Here is a 22,385-nt window from a genome sequence, read left to right on the forward strand (position 1 = left end):
CCAATGTTGTAGATGATAAATTAATAAAAGCATCAGGTAAATTTACTGATTCGGGTTTGGAGTTGAAAGAAGTAACTTATAAATCGATTAAGTTCAACGGTCTAATTGATACAGGAGCAAATTTGAGTCTCATACGTAAAAGCATGTTTGTTAAACTTGGAATTAAGTCACTAACTGGATATTCGAAGACCCTTACAGGCATTGGTGGAAGTCATGTGATGACCTTTGGTAGTTTTAGCATAACTGTCAAGATAGATTGAGATGGAAGTCGAGTTTCATATCGTTCCTGATGAAGACATGGCATATGAGGCAATTTTGGGGAGAACCATATTAGATTACGTGGATTTTTTTTTTAAAAAAAAGAAAAAAAATTTTTTGGAAAAAACAAAAAAAAAAAACTATGTAAAACAAAAAAAAATTTTTTTGAAGAAAAAAATATTAATTTAAATTGAATATTTAAACCAAGAAAGGACAAAGACTCATGAATGATCTTGCACATCTCACAATGCTTTTGTTTTTGTATTTTCTTTCTTAAGTTTTCTAGAATATACTGGCGTCAGTCTGGTATGCTCTGTCTCTGTCACTCTTTATAAACCTATATGACCTACGTAGTTGCGTAAGAATTGAAAATTTAGTAATAAGCAAGCAAACGAACGATCAAGACGTGTTCTGGCAGTGGCAGACACAGTTCAGTGAAGTTTAAGTAAAAATAAAGTTAAGTTCTTATGAGATATTAAACACAGTGGTTTATTGTTCATCATAATTTGGTCCTTCGAGCCGGATCGTTGGGCATTGTTTGTTTGTTACTCATTGCTTAATAATTTGTTGCAACGTGGTTGCAATTAATTGTTAACCTCAAAGTTAGTAGTCGATAGTTCTGGCCTACTATCGAATAGACAATCACGTGCTTATTGGAAAAAGCGCGGACAAACGGTGGCGCCACTCGCCTATCGGTATCTGTTATCGATATAATCGACGAGATCGTGAGGGAACACATCTCTGGAAAAAGACGCGTCTTGAAATTTTTGGTCCACACAAGCAGTGGAGATTTCTTGGTATTTCATCATGGAGGAAATGAAAACATTCATAAAGGCCAGAGGAAGATTGAAGACAACCATTACCCGCATATATGGATATGCAGAGAATCCTGCACAGGATGCCGACGTCTTCGCAATTGACACCAAATTGGAAACTTTGTCCAATGCGTGGAACGAGTTCGTGAAGTCTGGCGACGAATTGGCCAAATACGACAAACTAGAGGGTTATGTGGACCCTACCGAAGACTTCGGGATATACGAGGAGAAATATGAAATAGCAAATGCCCGCCTTAAGGCTTTACGAGCTGCCTTGGCTCCGTCTGGCAAGTTGGAAGAAATCGGCGCGGCTGGTAACGATGGTTCGCTCTTCCAAGGAATTCTGCAACAAATGCAGAATCAACAGCAACAACTACAACTCCAGATGCAGAGTCAAATGGAACACCAGCAGCGTCAAATGGAACTCCAGATGCAGAGTCAAATGGAACACCAGCGACGGCAAATGGAGCAGCAGCAACTATTGGTTGAGAGATTGCTCTCGCCACAGCAATCTTCGTCTTCGTCAGGCTCACAGTCGGTTGCAACAGCGGCAACAAGAGATTGTGAGTTACCGAAAATCAACATCAAGCCCTTCGGTGGAGATTACAAGGAATGGCATGCCTTTAAAGACCTGTTTGAGAGTACCATTCACGGAAAGACAACTTTAACGAATATCCAAAAGTTTCATCACCTTAAGTCATGCGTCATAGGAGAAGCAGCGATACTCATCCAGCATCTGCCCGTAGTGGATGCAAATTACGTCACTGCATGGAAATCATTGAGTGATCGATATGAAAAGCCCCGTTACTTGGTGAATTTACTGATGGACACATTCACCGCATTGCCAAAAGCTGTTGGGCAAAACTCATCATCGCTACGCGCTCTGACTTGCGGAGCCAGTGATGTTATTCGGGCTTTAGACGCTTCTGGACAAACGGGCCGTGACTGTTGGCTCATATACTTGCTCATCAACAAGGTTGATGAGGCTACCCGACGTGAATGGATCGACAAAAGCCAAGATATCGAAAATCCTACCATTGAAGAGTTGCTCAAGTTTTTGGACTCACGATGCGATCGCCTTGAGCTCAGTCAAGTTATCGATCATGTAGCGAGCAAACCGAGGGATGAAAAGGGAAAAAGGCAAGCACGCACCATGCTTGCCATTACAGGTAATTGTATGAAATGTCATAGTACTGAGCACATACTGTCGGCTTGTCCTCAATTCCAGAGCTTGACTGTCAAGCAACGTTACACCTTTGCGAAGGAGAAACATACGTGTTTTAATTGTTTGAGAACTGGACATGGAGTAAGCGCTTGTGGCTCGAAGTCTTCTTGCAAGTATTGCAAGCGCCGCCATCATTCTATGCTGCATTCTGAAGGCCATTCTACACCGCAAAATAGCTCAGAGCAGCACCAAGGCAACTCAGGCCAGGTTTCTGAGGAGTCACCAGCGGCATCAGCGATAGCAATGATGAATGTAACCAGACCCAGTAAGCCAAATGGCCAACGAAGAAGCACTCTACCTACTGCATTGGTACACGTCCGAAATTCTCAAGGAGCCTTGCTGACGTGCCGTATTTTATTGGATAGCGCCTCAGACTTGTCATTCATTTCGGAACGGTGCGTACAGACGTTGGGGCTTGCACGTTCGCCATTTCGAGTTGCCACATCGGGCATCTCAGACGTCAAGGCGGGAATAACCAGAGGTTTCTGCTCTCTCCAGATGATGTCTCGTGTGTCGAGTCATTGCATCGATATTAAAGCTCACATATTAGGAAAGATCACCTCACCATTGGCACGTGAAAACATTGATGCTTCATCACTGTCGGTATTTAAGGGATACCAAATGGCTGACCCTGACTTCAGAACTAACGCCTCAATCGACATTTTGCTGGGCAATGATTGCATTTGGTTAGTTCTCACCGGAGAGAAGTTATGCGATGGTCAAGGGCACCCTATTGCAGTTAACACCATATTTGGATGGGTAATCACATCGGTATACACTTCAAGATTGCAAACATCATCTACGTCATTGCTGACTACGGTTAATATAGATGGACTACTGCAAAGATTTTGGGAACTAGAGGAAGTTCCATCACACACAACTGTAAACAAAGAGGATGAAAAGGTCGAAACGCACTTCCGGCGTACCCACAACCGCAACTCGAATGGAAGATACATAGTCGATTTGCCCTTCAAGGAACAAAACCCACAATTTGCGGATACATTTCAAGGAGCGAGATCGCGCTTTCTCGCAGTCGAGCGTCGTCTAATGAAGGACTCCAGCTTGAAGTTAAAATATACTCAGTTTATGAGAGAGTATATCCAGCTGGGTCACATGAAGGAAGTAGCTGCAGACGAAGACACAAACGTATGTATGAAGTCATTCTATTTGCCACACCATCCAGTCATAGGCGCCAAGCTGCGGGTGGTGTTCGATGGATCATTTCAAGATCGGGATGGACGATCTCTTAACGACGCACTTCACATTGGCCCATGTATACAACGCAACCTCTTCAACGTTTGTCTGCGTTTTCGAATGCACAGATTCGTATTTTCTGCGGACATCGTCAAAATGTTCAGACAGATTTTAGTGGCCCCTGAACATCAGAATTTTCAACGAATCCTTTGGAGAGAAGACCCTGAGGAACCATTGAAGCATTACAAGTTGACCACAGTCACCTATGGCACGGCATGTGCACCGTTTCTGGCAGTTAGAGTGCTGGAACAACTGGCAACTGATCACGAATACGAGTTTCCAAGGGCGGCTAGGATACTTTTGGATGATTTCTACGTCGATGACGTACTGACAGGAGCCATGAACGAACAAGAACTGCTCGACATTAAGGAAGAGCTGATACTCCTTATGTCACGGGCACAATTGGAGCTAAGCAAATGGGTCTCGAATAGTAAACGAATTGCCAGCAACGAGGGAAATGAAATCGATTTCTCAAAGATGGCAGCAAAGGTGCTTGGGCTGCATTGGCGTCCTGGAGAAGACGTCCTAACATATAAGGTTTCATTATCGGAACATATGACTTGTACGAAGCGACAAGTGCTATCTGACACGGCACGCATCTTTGACCCACTCGGCATTTTGGCGCCAGTGGTGATCAAGTTTAAAATTCTGCTCCAAGAATTATGGCTGCTTAATCTGGATTGGGACTCGGAACTGCCAACGAAGCAAGCGCACTTATGGCAAACATTCAGAAAGGACATTTTCACGTTAAGGAACTTGAAGATACCACGATTTGTAGACAATCAACCCGATGACATCGAACTCCATGGATTTTCAGATGCTTCGTTAAAGGCTTACTCTGCTGTCATTTACAACCGTGTGACACACCTAGATGGAAGCATCGGAGTGGCACTCATTGCAGCTAAAACAAGGGTTTCACCATTAAAGCAGAAGTCGTTGCCACGGTTGGAACTTTGCGGAGCTCTACTATTAGCTCGTTTATTCCAAGCAGTAAGGTCTGGTCTGCGCCAGAAGGATGTTAAGATACACGCATGGACCGATTCTACAATCGTTTTGTCATGGCTTTCGCATCAACCCTGTAAACTTAAAACATTTGTTGCCAACCGAACGGCAGAAATACTAGAGACCATACCACGTAGCGCTTGGAGACATGTCAGCACTAAAGAGAATCCTGCGGATTGTGCATCACGAGGCATGCTAGCGAGTGACTTAATTAACTTTGATCTATGGTGGAAGGGACCATCTTGGCTGCACGACTGTACACTATACTCAGAGACAATGAACAGACCACCAACTTGCTGCTCAATTCTCAAGCCAGCAGCAGAACTTGAGTTCAAAACCAAAATCTTGACAACCATTTCCAAGGATATTGAGGATTCCCCATTTGAGGTACTACTCGGAAGGACATCATCTTGGATCAGACTGGTTCGAGTGGTCGCATATGTATTCCGCTTCGTTCATCGAATCAAATCAAGCAAGTCTAAATATTCAGGACCTCTAAAGTTCGATGAAGTTACCAGAGCAAGGAAGTTTTGCCTACGACAGGCACAAAATCAATTCAATGACGATAGACAGCTGCTTTTGAGGAAGCAATCGGTGGAGCGACGATCAATTTTAAGCAAACTATCTCCCTTCGTTGACGAAGATGGAATTGTACGTGTGGGTGGACGTTTGGAAAGGTCGCAATTGCCTGCAGATGCCAAGCATCCAGTAGTTTTGCCGAAACAACATCGCCTTGTGGAATTGCTGCTGAAACATGAGCACAAGGTCAATCTTCATCCAGGAGTTTCAGCAATGTTTGTAATAATTCGCCAGAAATATTGGATCATTGGCGCACGAAACCTTATTCGACGTATCACACATGAGTGTTTAAACTGTTTTAGACAGCGCCATCACACAGCAAATCAGTTAATGGCCAATTTACCGGCTGTTCGAGTGCGACAAGCCTTTCCATTTGAGCATACTGGATGCGATTATGCTGGACCTATCTTGTTGAAGGTTCACAAGGGACGAAACCCCAGGAAGGAAAAGGGCTACATTTGCCTGTTTGTATGTATGGTTACTTCAGCTCTTCATCTGGAGCTGGCCACTGATCTCAGCACCGACACATTCTTGGCGGCATTAAAACGTTTTATGGCTCGTCGTGGGAAGTGCTCCCAAATGTATAGCGATAACGGTCGCAACTTTGTTGGTGCAAAACGTGCACTAGACGAAATGGTACAGCTTCTCGCTTCACGCGAGCACAATGATGTCGTTTCAAAAGCCCTTGCGGATCAAGGCATCAAATGGAATTTTATTCCTCCATATTCACCACACTGGGGTGGTAAGTGGGAGTCGGCAGTACGCTCGGTTAAGCTGCATTTGCGACGTGTAATAGGAACCAACGTCCTCACCTTTGAGCAGATGCACACACTGCTCTCGCAAATAGAATCTGTCGTTAATTCGCGACCATTGTGCACAGCATCGGATACTGAAATTGCCTACCTGTCACCGGCACATTTCTTAATTGGCAGAACATATACAGCAGTTCCTGAAGACGGCTATTTGCAGATTCCGACCAATCGATTGAGCTACTGGCAGCATGTTCAAGCAATGCTTCAAGGATTTTGGAAGCGTTGGCATCAAGAATACTTGACATCGCTACAACAGCGCCCGAAATGGACCACCAAGTTACCAAACATTGCGATCGGTAAACTTGTACTCATCAAGGAATCTAACGCGCCCCCATCGGCATGGCTCTTAGGACGGGTAACTCAGGTGTTCACAGGAGATGATGGCCTCGTCAGAGCGGTTCAGGTTCTCACCAAATCAGGAGAAGTCACTCGCCCTATCACAAGGATTGCAGCCCTACCGGGTTCAGAAACGGAGTTTCAGGGGGGGCGGGATGTTGAGGAACCAATTGTCATTTGACTTGCATTGCTATACGCAGCAAGGCAAAGACTCATGAATGATCTTGCACATCTCACAATGCTTTTGTTTTTGTATTTTCTCTTAAGTTTTCTAGAATATACTGGCGTCAGTCTGGTATGCTCTGTCTCTGTCACTCTTTATAAACCTATATGACCTACGTAGTTGCGTAAGAATTGAAAATTTAGTAATAAGCAAGCAAACGAACGATCAAGACGTGTTCTGGCAGTGGCAGACACAGTTCAGTGAAGTTTAAGTAAAAAATAAAGTTAAGTTCTTATGAGATATTAAACACAGTGGTTTATTGTTCATCACTTGTGCTGAGTTGTTTGGGGAATTTGAAAGTATGTGTATGCACAGTGCAGAGAAAAAAAAAAATAAAAAAAAAAAGTAATTTAATAAATATCAATCCAAAAATCGAAAGTAAAAAAAAAAAAAAATATTAATTAATAAAAAAATAAAAAAAAAAAAAACACCCATAAAAAAAAAAAAATTACTAAAGGATGAATAGCCAGTTATTTAACCACCAAGGCTCCTAGAAAAGTAAAAAAAAAAAAAATTTTAAAAAAAAATAAAATAAAAGTAAAGAGAAAAAAAAAAAAAAAAAAAAATATTTTTTAAATACCTTTCTCCTTTTTTAATTATTAAAAAAAAGAAAGGGAAAAAAGACGCTGTAAGAAATAAAAAAAAACTAAATGAGAAAGTGGTCCGAGATAATTTTCCTATGCCACAGATGGACACCGTATTAGAAAAACTTCAAAGTGCGTTGGTTTACACTACTTTAGATCTAACAAACGGGTTTTTCCATGTTCCTGTTGAGGAAAAATCTCAGAAGTACACAGCATTCGTAACTCAGAATGGTCAGTATGAATTCCTGTACGTACCATTCGGAATTTCCAACTCTCCAACAGTTTTTACCAGATTTATAATGGCAGTAATGAGAGAATCAGTAAAGAATGGAGATGCAGTGGTGTATATGGACGATATAATTATACCAAGTGTTAGCGTGAATGATGGTCTAATTAAACTTAAAAGGGTGTTGAAGATAGCAGCGGAAAATGGGTTGAGAATAAACTGGGAGAAATGTCAGATACTGCAGAGTAAAGTAAATTTTTTGGGCTATATATTTGAAAATGGAAGTATTAAGCCAAGTAAGGAGAAGACTGATGCCGTTTTAAGATTCCCGATCCCACATGATAAGAAGTCAGTTCAACGATTTTTAGGGTTAACATCGTATTTCCGTAAATTTATCGAAGGATACGCAGTAACAGCTAAGCCCTTGACTGACATTTTGCGAAAGGACAACAAGTTTGAGTTTAAAGAATTGCAAATGGTAGCGTTTGAGCAATTGAAGTTAGCATTGATCAAAGGTCCTGTTTTAAAGCTATACAATCCTAAGCTAGAGACTGAAATTCACACTGATGCCTCGAAACACGGTTTCGGAGCTGCGCTTTTACAGAAAGATTCAGAAGATGGTTTATTCCATCCGGTACAATATATGAGTCGGAAAACTAAACCTTGCGAAGAGAAGTATGATTCATATGAACTTGAGGTTTTAGCAGTTATTGGAGCATTAATAAAGTGGCGTATATATGTGTTAGGATTGAGATTTAAGATTGTCACAGGTTGTAATGCGTTCACGATGACAATGAAAAAGAAAGAGGTTCCGTTGCGTGTAGCACGTTGGGCAATGTACCTACAAGATTTCGATTATCAGATCGAACATCGTTCAGGTTCAAAGATGCGGCATGTGGATGCCTTGAGCCGTTTATCTTGTTTTCTGCTAACTGACACTATAACCCATAAATTAAGGGAAGCACAGTTGTCAGATGATTGGACTAAATTGATTAGGAGCTTAGTTCAACAGAAAGGATATGAAGATTTTTACATTCAAAACGAAATATTGTTAAAGGACCCTAATCGAGAACTTATTGTCGTTCCCTCGCAAATGGAAAAGGAAATAATACAGATTGCACATAAACAAGGACATTTTGGAGCTAGAAAGACTCAGGATATCGTAGAAAAATCGTATTATATTCCAAAATTAAAAGAGAAGGTAGTCCGTGTTGTTGAGTGTTGCGTGGAATGTCTTATTGTTAATGCCAAGACCGGCAAAAAGGAAGGATATTTGATGCCAATAAGTAAAGGAGATCAGCCATTGATGACATATCACATTGATCACGTTGGCCCGATGGAGGTCACAACAAAGCGTTACAATCATATACTTGTTATTGTTGATGGGTTCTCTAAGTTTGTATGGTTGTATCCGACTCGTGGAACAGGAGTCGAGGAAGTACTTAGTTCTCTTGAAAGGCAGGCCATAATTTTTGGTAACCCGATGAAAATAATTTATGACAGGGGAGCAGCATTCACGTCCAATGCGTTTAAGGAATATTGTAACAGACAGGATATACAGCATTTACTGATAGCAACAGGTGTACCCCGTGGTAACGGCCAAGTAGAAAGGATGCATAAGATAATAGTTCCAATGATTTCAAAGTTAAGTCAAGAGAATGAGGGAAACTGGTACAAGTATGTAGGTCGTGTGCAACAATTTATTAACAATACTGCTCCAAGAAGTACAAGAGTTACACCTTTTAAGATTTTGACAGGAATAGAGATGCGTAGTCCTGATGATCCCAAAATGAGAAAGCTGATAACCGATTCGTTAATAGAAGAATTAGACTGTGGTAGTGATGAGATTAGAGCGGAGGCTCGAAAGAATATCGATGAAATACAGCAGGAAATGAAAAGAACGTTCGACAAAAACAGGAAATGTGAAAGAAAATACAATTTAAACGAGTTAGTGGCGATTAAACGTACGCAGTATGGGACAGGTCTAAAGTTGAGAGGTAAATACTTAGGACCATATAAAGTTACGAAGGTGAATAGGCACGGTCGATACGACGTCGAGAAGGTTGGCGACGGTGAAGGACCTTGTAAGACCTCAACAGTGGCTGAGTTCATGAAACCTTGGCTAGGATCATTCGGGTCGAATGACTTGTCAGGACAGCCGATTGTAGGAAATGAAGTGTCAGGCAGGCATAATCATGGCAATCGTTTGGTACCGAGTGAGCGAGACAGAACGACACGCAGCGGCCTTACCTATCTGGTCGACTCACTCATGAAAATAAAGCAGAAGCGTCGATCGGAAAGCACTCGCAATCGTACTCTCGCCTCGATCACATCGCACACCCAAATTTGTCGCTAAGGCCATTATAATAATTAATAAATATATGTATTCTTAACACAAAGAAACATTGTTAATAAATAATAAAAAAGTTTAAATAAGGAAATCACATCCTTAAATAATATTGAATTAAATAACCATGAATATTCCAATCCTACATATATATGTATGCACATTTATAAATATTTATATATATGTATACATATAGTCCACACAAGAGTGAACATTTTATACGTATGCATATTCATTAATATATATATATATAGGAAACATTTTTTTTATATTTATATAGTAATACATCCGCCATTCCATCCACTCACACCACTCAATTTCCCACTCCAATCACCCACATAACTTGATCCCCCTTTAGTGTAGAAAACTGCGGATGTTTACTGCAACCGAGACTAAACAAAAATCCTATAAACAAATGTCCCCAAAAAATCTTCCAAGCGTGAGAACGCTTGTCATCAGATAAAAAGCTCTCAATACTAATATCAAAAGCTTTTTAACCGAACTTTAATCATATCTGTATGAATAATCATAAGTTAGTTCTTAAGACGCTTTGTTTCAATAAAGATCGTTTTTGAGTCTCACCAATCCAAATTTTTTTAATCAATGAAAGAATTGGATTTTTAACTGGCGCAGTCGGTATGATAAAACGAAATAATTTAGTGCGTGCAAAACTTTGTGTATAAGCGACCGTTACGGATATCGAATCTAAGGTTGCGTAATAAGCAAAACTTTTTTGTATCATTGAATAAATAATTGTGCGAAACTTGTGTAAAGCCACCGCTACAGATATCAAATCTAAGGTTGGCCCGTGATCAAGACTTTTTGTGCTAAAAACAAATAAAGGAGCTGTAAGCAACTAAAGCCGTCGAAAAATTTTCTTTTTCGTTTTATCCGCAAAAGAACCTTTTGTGCAGTTAAAAGCGCGACATCGAATCTTGAAGTTCTAAATATATTCTAATCCAAGATGTCACTGGAACTATCAGAAACACATCTGAACCAGGCACTTACCATGCTTAGACAGTTGCCCAATTTCGATGGTAACGCTTTGACCCTGAGCACGTTCATACGGAGAGTTGACTACACCCTACAACTCTACCCGACGAGGGACATCCGTCAACATAGCATGATGTATGGTACTATAGAGATGCAGCTCACTGGAGATGCACAACGGATATCACAACTAGCGCACGCCAACAATTGGAGCGAGTTGCGGGCCGCCCTCATCAGCGAATATAAGGTGCAAACGCCTTATGAAGAGTTACTACGACGGCTATACCATACTTCCTTTGGAGGAAACCTTCGTAAGTTTATTGAAGATTTAGAACATAAGTCTTTTATTATAATTAATAAGTTAGAATTAGAAGGCGATGTTGTTGTTTATCCTAGCTATCGGACTGTTATTTGAGACAGGCGATCATGCGACAAATGGGCATGTGACGACTGGGTGGGGTTGACCAATGGGAATTGCTTGTGATGATGAAATAGGATCGGCCAATGGGCATGTGTTGACGGACTCCTTGTTATGATAGAAGTGCTTAACTCCTCCCCCTTTAAGTGCGGACGTCCTCGGTCGCAACAACATATTGAACTGGCGCGATTGAGACTTCCATTGGTGGACCATGGTTGCCTGTTTCGTGGCTGCAGAATTTTTTGATGATGTAATATGTTATCACTGCGGCTGCCAGAAGGGTTAGAATAATCCAGCTTGACGAAGACATAATCAAGTTGTTTCTTTGGATTCTCTCGAGATTATTAGTATTATTGATGTGTAGTTCCTTGATCATTTCCAGAGATAACCTTTCTCCTCTTTGCTGCTTATCTGATAGTAATTGCAACAGCGGCGGTTGAACCTCGACTTCAAAGCGTGTCTTCACAATATACCAGGAGTCTTCTATGACGACTGTCGCGTTTTCCGCTTGAATTATGAAGGTGCCTTCTAGGGTAATGTTTTCTCCATTGATGTTGATGTCTCCTTGAAATTGGTTCAGCAGCAAGGTACCGGGCATTATTTCCGAATGTGATTTTTACGTGCTGGTTGTTGATGACCTTACATTGTGGATTCCTTCTTTGCAAGTAAGCTCCTACACATTTACTGTTTTCTAAATTAGTCAGATCTTCCAGTTTACAGATTGTCTTACCATTATGAATATTACATTTATTCTTATTGATTAACCCGAAGTATTTCTTGTTACATTTCATGATATTCTCATAGTCTATTTCTTCTATAAATTTTTGATATTTAATTGGTATTGCAAGGATTTGTTTACAAATTTCATTAATTACTCTGGGTAGGCTAACAATATAAAGGAGTGATTTACCGTCTGAGGCTATGCTGACCTCGGCAAACTCTATTAGTTCTTCAATGTTTACAAATGTTAGGCTCTCTTCTTTAATTGTGTCAATAAAATCTATTTCAGCAGAGGACAGTATTAATGAGTTTACGGTATTGGCCTTAGCCCAATCAATTGCGTAAATAATATTTGTTATTTCTTCTCTTAAAAGACTCAATTTAAATTTGGTTATTTCGATTTCTTCTGTCTTATTATTATATTCGGGTTTACCTCTAATTAATATGGTATTAGTTATCTTAATTAAATCGTTTATCTTATTTTCTATTAGATTATTAATAATGACCTGCCGATTATTGTTTTCCAATTGTTTATTGATCTTATCTACCACAATCTTATGATCCTCGTGATCAGGTGTACCGCTAACCATTTCCAAGCCGTGCCAAGTATATCAAGCGATCTTTTGTTTCTGAATTTCATCGGCTGAAGCCTCCTTAATTCATTCTGTATCCGAGTTATCTCATAGGCCAAAAAAGGTTGATACGGACTAAGGTTTGATGAATTCTTAACGACTTCTTTTAGAACGGATATGGCCATTTGATATTTTTCTAATTCGATGACGTGAATGATTTTAAACGTTCCGTTCTGGCGCGCGGCTAACCCGGTTTCCAACATGACCACTCTTGACTTAGTATAGTCTAATATGGTTGTGGTAACATGAGCAATCTGTCGAAAGAAAATGTTTATCAATACTTCAAGTGGTTTTTATATCCTTCCTGACCTGGTTTTAATCTTGGTATTAAGATCTTCGGCTACTATTTCTTTTTTATATCTAGACGTTAGTTTCGAGCCTAGCCGTTTATTAATCCTAACGTAGATGATTTCACCTGGATCGTAGATTTTGACGGGTTTTTTTGTTTTATTATGGTAATCTAGGTCCTTATTTTGCTTCTTTAAAATGGTTTCTGCAATCTTTTCCCTTTCAAGTGCTAATTTTTCTGGAGTATGGATTAAATTTGTTCCAAAAAATGCTCTATTGGCTTTTTGTTGGTGGTACTATGGATGGTTTTATTGTATTCGTCAACGGCTTTGAATATTAAATCCTCGAATTCCATTTCGGGGTGCTCTAGCTTCAAGCATCTCATTATTTCTGTATATGTTGAATGAAATCTTTCTACTTGGCCGTTGCTAGACGAAGTATATGGTGGAGTAGTATGGACTTGTATACCTAACTGATTATTCAAAAGAAATTTTATTGATGCAGAATTTAAAGCCTTTTCGTTATCCATCACCACGGTTTTTGTCATACCGAAGGCTATTAACAACTCACGTAAGGGTACTTTAAGATGTTCTGCTGCTCTTGAGTTTACGAGTTTAACTTGCGCGTATTTAGAAAATTTGTCTATTGCGGTTAAAATAATCTTATTTTGGGTGGAATATAAATCTATATGAATAATTTCACCTGGATATTTCGGAATAGGGGTTGGTTGTATTTCTTGGTTCGGAGGGTGTCTTTGGTATTTAGAGAGTTTGCACGTTTGGCAAGAGTTTACTATTGCTTCTATCTTTTTCTTCATACCGGGGAAAAAATATTCAGATAAAATTTGTTTTTTATTTTCAACGGAATTTCTATGTGCTCTGAGGTGTTCTTTTTTATTATGATATCTTGTTGTTGGATCTGATCATGGACATCTATAGTTTGAATATGCGTGAACCTTGCCTTGTAATTCCTAAAATGCTCTGGAAATATTTCTTGGATTTTTCCCATGATACTTTCAGAAGTAAAAATACCATTAACTATTCTAGGATCCATTTTTTCTTTCAAGATGGTTACAAGATCTTCTTCGGAATAATTGCTTCTCACTATTGTATGTCTATGATATGTAGGGAACGGTATTTCAAAGGTAGTGGATTCGTTATCACCAGTGAGGATAAACAATTGATTTTTAAAGACATTGATGGGAATTTCCATTGCTGGAATGAGTTCATGACCTGAGCTTTCATCACTATGGGCTGTAGCTGACGTACTGCTAGCATTTATGCTGGTAGGGTTTCTAGAGAGTGCGTCTGCTACCACGTTTGAGCTACCCGGCTTATATTTAAACTCGTAGTTATATTCCTCCAGGTAACTTTTCCATTTCTTCACCTTTGTGTTGTTATTTTTCGGGCTGAGAGCATAAGTGAGAGTCTGGTGGTCAGTGTAAATGATCACTTTGGATTTGCCGTATACATACATCCTTAACTTATCCAATGCCCATACTATTGCTAGCATTTCTCTTTCATTTGTAGCATAATTTTCTTCGGCCTTGGATAACGCACGGGAAAGGAATGTAATGGGTCTACCGTTCTGTTCTAGAGAAGCTCCTAATGCAAAGTTTGAAGCATCAGTGGTTAGATGGAACTCTTGTTTAAAATCAGGGTATGCTAACATCACATCTTGTGATACTAATGCATTTTTTACTTTCTCAAAGGCATCGAGTTCGGCTTCACCGAATCGGATTTCAATCTTGCTTGAGACATAACGCCGTCAAGGGTCTAGCTAACTTAGCAAAATCTTTGATAAATCTTCTGTAATAACTAGCTAATCCCAGGAAGGACCTTAGTTGTTTTAGGTTCTTTGGTATGGGGAACTTTTTAATGGCTTGAATTTTCTCTGGATTGGTTTTAACTCCTTCCCTTGAGATAACTACGCCTAGGAAGTCAACACTGTGTCTTAGGAATTTGCATTTATCTACTTGGACCTTCATGTTTGCTTTGGACAAGGTAGAATGCTCTTCCTCAGATTTACTGAATATTATAATATCATCAATGTAGACATAGCAAATTTTTCCGATGAGGTCTCTCAAGATGTCATCGAGAGCTCTTTGGAATATTGATGGGGAATTTTTTAGACCGAAGGGGAGTCTTGTGAACTCATATTTCCCTCCATTTACAGAAAATGCTGTTTTTTTCAATATCAGATTCCTTAAGGGAAATCTGATGAAATCCGCTCTTTAGATCAAGAACAGAGAAATACTTATTGTTGCCCAACTGCGCAACCATTTCTCCGATTTCAGGGATAGGATACTATCCCGAAACACTAACTGCATTGAGCTTTCTGTAATCAATGACCATCCTATATTTCTTATTCCCAAGGCTATCGCTCTTTTAGGGACTATCCATACAGGGGAATTATAGGGCGATCCTGAGGGTCGTATTATACCATCTCGTTGTAATTCTTGTAGCTGGTCTTCTACTACTTCTTTGAGAGAAGCTGGGTACGGATAATGTTTGGTGTAGACTGGAGTGTCTGTTGTCGTTCGGATTTCTCCTTGGACATTAGTAGCATAAGTCAACTTCTTATTTGGGTCTGCGAAAAGCGATTCGTACTCCTCTTGGAGTGCCTTTAACCCTAGTTTCTGCTGATTGGTGAGCTCCTCTGATTCGATCGTATGGACCTGATGAGCTCGCATCTGCTTTACTTTAACAACGTGAGAGTTGTTGACAAATAATAGATCTTTCCCTATATCAATAATGGCGTTTAATTCTCTTAGTGTGTCATTACCTAGAATCCCATGGAACGGATTCAAATTAGGTAATAAGAAGAAAGTTATAGGTTTGTTGGGCTCGTTAAATAAACCCAAATGGATATGGCTGGTGATTAGAATGCTTCCACTTACGGTGTTCGCGTAAAACTTGTGTTCATTTGTTTTGACGTTTTTGGCTATTTCTGGTTGGACATAGTTTTTGTTGGAGCCGGTGTCTATTAAGAAATTGTATGCGGTTCCGTCTTTGTCCCGGACAACAAAGTACGGCAAAGAGGAACACTTTAACCTAAAAAATTAACGGTGTCCTCAATTTGTGGCTGTTGAGATTCCTGTGATTGTGATTTGGTTTCCTCTTTATTCTGCGGGACTAACTCTGAGTTGTCCCCTTGTGAGGTAAAATATTCCTCCTGCTGTTGATATTCACGAACCTCAGAATATGGGACTAATTCGTAAAGGTCTTCTTGGCCTTGGTAAGCAGAGTGATAATCGGTATGGTGATATATTGTTCACCTGACATACCGGTTTCGATATGGAATTGCCTCTGTAATTTATTGGGAAAATTTCCGGTGGACTGGTTGACTCTTTTGAGAGCGAATTGTTGTGGTGAATTAGCGTTTGGCTTGTTCATGTAGTCAACTTTTTTGTTAGAATAGAGCCGTCGACATCCATAGGAGTTGGTGCCGGCTGAGGCTTCGGAGCAAATGGCCTCGGTGGTGCATTGAAAAACATGGGGTTTTTCGTTTGAGGAAATTTATTTTGGGGAATGAACACGTTTTGCATTGGTTTTTGATTATAAAAGTTGTTGTTATTATAAGGTTTTGGTGGAATTGCCGGTATGTATGATTGTTGAGGTTGCAAGTAATTTTTTGCATAATGCGGGGGGTTTGGTCCTACTGGTGGACGAGTGTCACGATGGCTGATATTGTTCCTAGCCCTTTTATTGTCCAACATCTCGCACAGTTGCAATGCATGCCTCAGATCTCTGGGTTGAGCTAAGCTCATTCTGTCTGATAGATCTCCGTTAAGACCTCTGATGAAGGTATCTAGAGCCCTATCTCTGACCTGTTTTGTCATGGCTTCCATAGTCTCGGGAGTGTAACCCAGTGTTTCGATTTGGTCTAGTATTAAAGACATCTGTTGGTAAACGGCGAAGTAAAATTGATGAATGGATGCGCCTTTCTGGGTCATGGTGAATAGCTGATATTCTAGAGTGCTTAAATCTCGTTTGTCTGAGTACTCAGATAACAGACACTGAGAGATTGCACCCCAATGTAAAGCAGTGCGATATACTTTCAACAGTGTATTCGCATGGCCTGTAATTTTGCCTCGAATGGTTACCAGAATTGCAAAGTATTTGGGTGTTCCCTGAATGGGAGCATACAATTCCTGGCTGGGAAAAATTTAATTGTTTCACTATTTCCTGTAGCTGAGATGACAAAATTGTTTGGATAGCTACATCTAATCCTTGTATCGACAGTGCCTCTATTCTATTTACGGCTGCTGCACCTGAGGTGGATGCTGTCGGAGCATCGGAAGCTGCTGCCTGACTACCACCCTGCTGGAGGACTGCTGCTTTAACCCAGTTGTCATTAGTCATTTTGGAAAACATATTTCGAACCAGGTTTCTTTCAAGGAAATAAGTGTTACGATATCGCGAATATTATGACGTCACGAACGATATAATGCCGCGAAAATTGGATTTCAGTTTATATTGACAAAGGTATAGCGGTATGTCCGCTAATCTTGGTGGAAATGGTTTTTGGTACTTAAATACTTAGTTTGTGGTATTATGCAAATTTTTCAATATTAGATGATTATTCTCTTTTTTTCAAAATTATTTTTTTAAATCTTAATTTGTGGTATTATGCAAATTTTTCAATATTAAATAATTATTCTCTTTTTTACAAAAAAAAAATTTTTTTTTTTTAAATTTTGAATTATTTCTTTCCCTTTTTTTTTGCGATTACTTATTACTAGTTTCTTTTTCAATTTTTGATTCTTTTTTTCTTGAGTGAGAAAAAATTTAATTAAGGATTTTATAAATATTTTAGCTTGTGTTTTTCTTTTTTCTTTTTAAATTTAAACTTTTGGTTTTGGTTCACAAAATTTTTTCTCACTGTGTTTACACAAATTCTTTTTTCTTTTCTTGATTTTCTTTCACTTAGAATTATTTTGCTTAACTTACATTATTAATAACATCTTCGGTGCTTGTACTGATCGGCTTGTAGGAGGGCTCGCTTTTCCAACGTTGAAGGTACTAACGCTCCTGGTCAAACACGTTTGGGTTATCAGTTTTCCTCTGAACGGATCTTGGAGGAAATTGCAGCGATAAATTTGACCCTGTCTGATTCTTAGTGTAGTTCAATATAGTGTTTTTATTTCGTTGACACTTTAAGGCATTTAACGCGTTTTCTCGGTCACGACCACTGATATCTTTCACTAACACTCGATCAAGTTTTATTTAGCAGGGTCCCTGCTCGGGCGCCAATTAAACACTTCCTTCACTCACGGTATAAAAAAATATAATTTTTATTTAAAGTCACTTTACAATTACAACTTAATGATAACTGAAAGATTCTGACTGAGTGAATTCCGCGGAGCTAAAGCGAAGTTTTACCGGATGGTTTCGACTAAGGCTTAAGACTGATTTTCTATGATTTGATTATGTTGGATGAAGGCTTGGATAATTGACGTCGTCGCAGGCGGCGGCGTTGGCTGAGTCCAATAGTCCACTAAGAGCGTGGGACCATTCTTTGTTTACACAAGTGTTCAGGACCATTCTTTGTTTATTGCCGAAATTTGTGGGGTGATTCTGGGTATCAGGTTTGTTGTTTATCCTAACGATCGGACTGTTGCTGGGGATAGGCGATCATGCGACAAATTGGCATCTGACGATTGAGTGGGGTGACTTGTTGTTTATCCTAGCTATCGGAATGTTATTTGAGACAGGCGATCATGCGACAAATGGGCATGTGACGACTGGGTGGGGTTGACCAATGGGAATTGCTTGTGATGATGAAATAGGATCGGCCAATGGGCATGTGTTGACGGACTTGGGTTTTATGGTATAAGTACTTGACTCCTTGTTATGATAGAAGTGCTTAACTTATATACAAAACATACATAAAAAATAAGTCATAAAGATTCCTTTGACAATTATTGTTTAATTCCAAAAACATGCATCCACACTCTGTGGAAAACACTTAAGATTGTAACAGCGGCGGAGTATCAAGTAACCGACGCTGAGCATGAAATATAAACAATTTTCCACAACCGAAAAACGTGGGTCATTAGAATAAGATATTTTAAGAACAATTGTTACCTCCTAGAGCCTAAGGTTCCCTTTATAAACTCCATACTTTTGTTAATAAAATCAGTTCATATTTTGAAATCAACGAATGAAGATTGGGTTATTATTCTTCTCCTTCGGAATCCCTATTCATTTTGGTCCTTCGAGAAAAAAAGGAACTCTGTAGTTTTCCCCCACCAGTGGTAAGAGACTCAGAGACTGAATCAGCTCCTTAAGAGTTTGAGATCTTATGCAAGTGTAAATGCTAAGACCAGCTAAAGGTAGCAAAATAAGAAAGAACTCTGTAGTTTTCCGCCACCAGTGGTAAGAGACTCAGAGGTTCAATCAGCTCCTTAAGAGTTTGAGATCTAATGCAAGTGTAAATGCTTAGACCAGCTAAAGGTAGCAAAATAAATAACTCTTGTTTTCCCCATCAGTGGTAAGAGACAGAGTATAAAATAAAAGCAAAATATTATTGCTTAATAAATTAAAAGTGCGTGCGTTCCAATTTAAAGTCAGTTTGGCTAGCGGAGCAACTGTAGTAATTTCGCCGGCGGAGTGTTTTTGTGTGTGGCGTATTCGAAGCCCTAATATCGAAAGTTAAAAAAAAAACATCCTCCCCCTATATATACACTATAGGCGGGTACAAGTCGACTTTCAACAAGAAGCAGATCAACGAGGCAGTTGCAAGTCGGCAACAAGAAGCAGATGAACGACGCATTTGCAAGGCAACAAGATAGTTGCAAAGAAGAGTCTACTGAAGAACAAGGAAATCTGGTGCCCTGACCGGCACCGGTACCGCCTGAGCCCATAGGCCCTGGACATCAGCAGCTGACAACGAGCGTGAAAGGCAGGCCGACTTTTACGCCTTCGAGGGAGCATCAGCGTGCCAAACGGCGACGACCAGCTGATGCGGGAAAAAGAAAAAAGCAGTTGCAGGTTAGAAATAAAAAAATAATATATATTATCCATATATTCTAAGATACAAATTGTGAAATTGAGCGGAGCCTTATCTGCCCGATAGCAGCATAGCCTGTAAAGCTATGCAAAACATTAGGTAGGAAGATCACTGCGATGATCGAGTAGGGAAGTTAAAAAATAATACCCAAAATTGGTGATAAAAAAAAGAAAAGTACAAAATTTTTAAGAAAGTGGGCCGTTAAAAAGTCAAGACCAAAAAGTAAATATATACAAAAAAGTGAAAATTTTCCATATACTGAAGTAAATACATATTAACAAAAATAAATAAATATATTGTCACACACATATACAGACACCATATAAAATGTTCCCTACCAAAATTGAAAAATTGTTAGCGAAGCAGCACGAGTTGCATAAAAGGGTGAAGAAGATAGAAGAAATAGACGCTAGTAAGTTCACTAGCAAAATTCTTAATGAAGTAAGAGACATACAGAAGCAATGGATTAGTTACAATAACCAAATGCTATAGAGTGGAGCAACCGAACATCGTTATTTTACAGACGGAAAATATGAGGAAGGTTTAGATATGATAGCCAGATTAATAGCCAAAGGAGAGGCAATCAGGCAGGGCACTGTTGATTCGGAAAACATTGAAGCAGATGCAACGATGTTAGAGAATTTTGAGGACAGCAGCGGAGAGTCGCGGGGAAACGCGACCTCCAGTAATGAGAATGCTAAGGTTAGCCAGGAGAAATTGCAAGAAAAGGTTCGTCAGCTGCAGGAATATTTGGACATGGTGAGCAAAGATTTACGTACGATAGATAATAGAACAGGCGAAATGTATGTTAAAAAAATAAAATTCTTGTTCAGGAAGGTACAGATGTGTCAGGCTTATACAGTTGAGTTTATAGGTAATGATACGTTTAAAGAGGTCATAGAAGAATTAGAATTCGACCTTCAGAATACCCTGGTAGCGTTAGAAGAAAACATAAACGATCAGAAAAATTTGAAAGTGGAGAATGTTACCGTGAGAGGCGAACTACCAGTGTTGCCAAAGATTCAGGTACCCACATTTTCTAAAGAACCTAGAGAGTGGGACCTGTTTGTAAAATTATTTACGGAGTTAATTAAAAAAAGAAAAGATTTATGTCTTGCTCTTAAGTTCAATTATTTGAAATCCGCGTTAAAAGGCGAAGCTAAGAGCATGGTAGCTCATCTATTGTCAGGTTCAGCTGACAATAATAGTGCCGCTTGGGAACTGTTAGTGGTTGACATAGTTAATGAGTCAGTGCACTTAATTAAAATTAAAACAAATTTGTCCGTTGAAGTGGACATAATATTTGCACAAATACTACTAAGGAAATTTGACAGAGAGACTCTACAATTATATAAGAGTCAAATTAGAAAAACAAGGCAGATACAATTGCTATCTGATGTCATGGAATACTTGGAGCAAAGATATTGTTCGCTAAGTGCCATGGGCGAAGAAGAGAAAAAACCGTTACAAAAAACGTCGGGTTCGGTGTTCCAAGACAATTGCCCGATTTACAAAGTTGCAGGGCAAAAGGCGTATAAGTGCTATAAATTTAAAGGTTTGACACCAATGGAAAGGTACGAAATGGCCAAAAAGTACAGATTTGCACAAGATGCTTGAACCATTCAAGCAATAAAGTATGCACAAATGAAATGGTCTGTTCCTTGTGTAGTAAGGGACACCATACCTTACTCCATTTTGAAGAAAAACAGGAGAGAGTTAATACTTGTGTACAGCTCTAATACAAGTAAAAAATGTAAATGTAGGATATAAGACTCTAAGAGCCCTTATTCATAGTGGTTCACAGAGTACCATTTTGTCTGAAAAGGCGGCTTAAATACTAACTTTACATAAAATTAAACAATATACAGAAATAAGTGGCGTGTCGTCAATAAAATCCAAAAAATCAAAATATAAGGTAAAAATAGATGTGAAGACGCGAAATCCAACGAAAGAACTTCTTAAGGTTAAGGCAATTGTGTTGCCAAAGTTAATGAAAGCTCTTCCATTAAAAAGGGTAAGCGTGGATATGTCGAAATGGCAAACCTACGTACTTCCTGATCCTACCTTTAATAAACCTGGTAAGGTTGATATAATAATGGGGGTAAACGTATATACCCAAATCATAAAAGAAGGAGTTACAAAGATTGATGGCCTACTAGGTCAAAATACTCAATTTGGTTGGATCGTCTCGGGATGCAACAAATTAAAAAGTAATAAAATAGATGTCACAGGTTTAAAAAAGCGCTGGGAAAAGAAGAAGAATGGTAATAGTGAAGATAAATACAAGACATTTCAAAACAAACTCAACCAAAAAACTCAAGATCCGCACTTGACTCCCCCTGCAGGACCTCACCTTAGAGGTAAGATAAAAGCTGAGGTAAAAGAAATAATTTTTGAAAGTAAAAAAGAAATAAGTTTATGTCCCCCGGCAGGAACTCACTTTGGAAGTAAAGTAAAATGTGGGGAAGAAAAAGTATATATCCCAGAGCCAGTGCAAAATGAAAATCTTCCGATGGCAATGGTTAAATTAAATAATAATCATCTAAAAAATAGTGACAAAATAGATTCCGGTAACAAATTGTCCGAGTATATAGTACAAAAAAGGCCGGTATTGCAAAATGTTCATAAAGGGGCAACATTTAAACAGAATAAACGCTCAAAG

General features: G+C 39.2%; 1 protein-coding gene across 1 annotated transcript; it reads left to right on the forward strand.

Annotated features, from left to right (window-relative positions):
- The first annotated feature begins 1,065 nt into the window (after nt 1-1,065).
- Nucleotides 1,066-6,462, forward strand: LOC137572221 (uncharacterized). The gene is made up of 2 exons (XM_068283971.1): nt 1,066-5,348; nt 5,436-6,462. The coding sequence occupies exons 1-2, from the start codon at nt 1,066-1,068 to the stop codon at nt 6,460-6,462; spliced, it is 5,310 nt and encodes a 1,769-aa protein (XP_068140072.1).
- Nucleotides 6,463-22,385: the final 15,923 nt, after the last annotated feature.

The sequence above is a fragment of the Drosophila tropicalis genome, unplaced genomic scaffold (assembly GCF_018151085.1).
Source record: "Drosophila tropicalis isolate 14030-0801.00 unplaced genomic scaffold, ASM1815108v1 contig_281, whole genome shotgun sequence".
In the NCBI taxonomy this organism is placed as follows: domain Eukaryota; kingdom Metazoa; phylum Arthropoda; class Insecta; order Diptera; family Drosophilidae; genus Drosophila; species Drosophila tropicalis.

Coding starts and splice junctions, on each gene's coding strand:
- LOC137572221 (XM_068283971.1), top strand. CDS start 1,066: ATGGAGGAAATGAAAACATTCATAAAGGCCAGAGGAAGATTGAAGACA. Junction 5,349..5,435: donor CATCCAGGAGTTTCAGCAAT/GTTTGTAATAAT, acceptor AAACTGTTTTAG/ACAGCGCCATCACACAGCAA.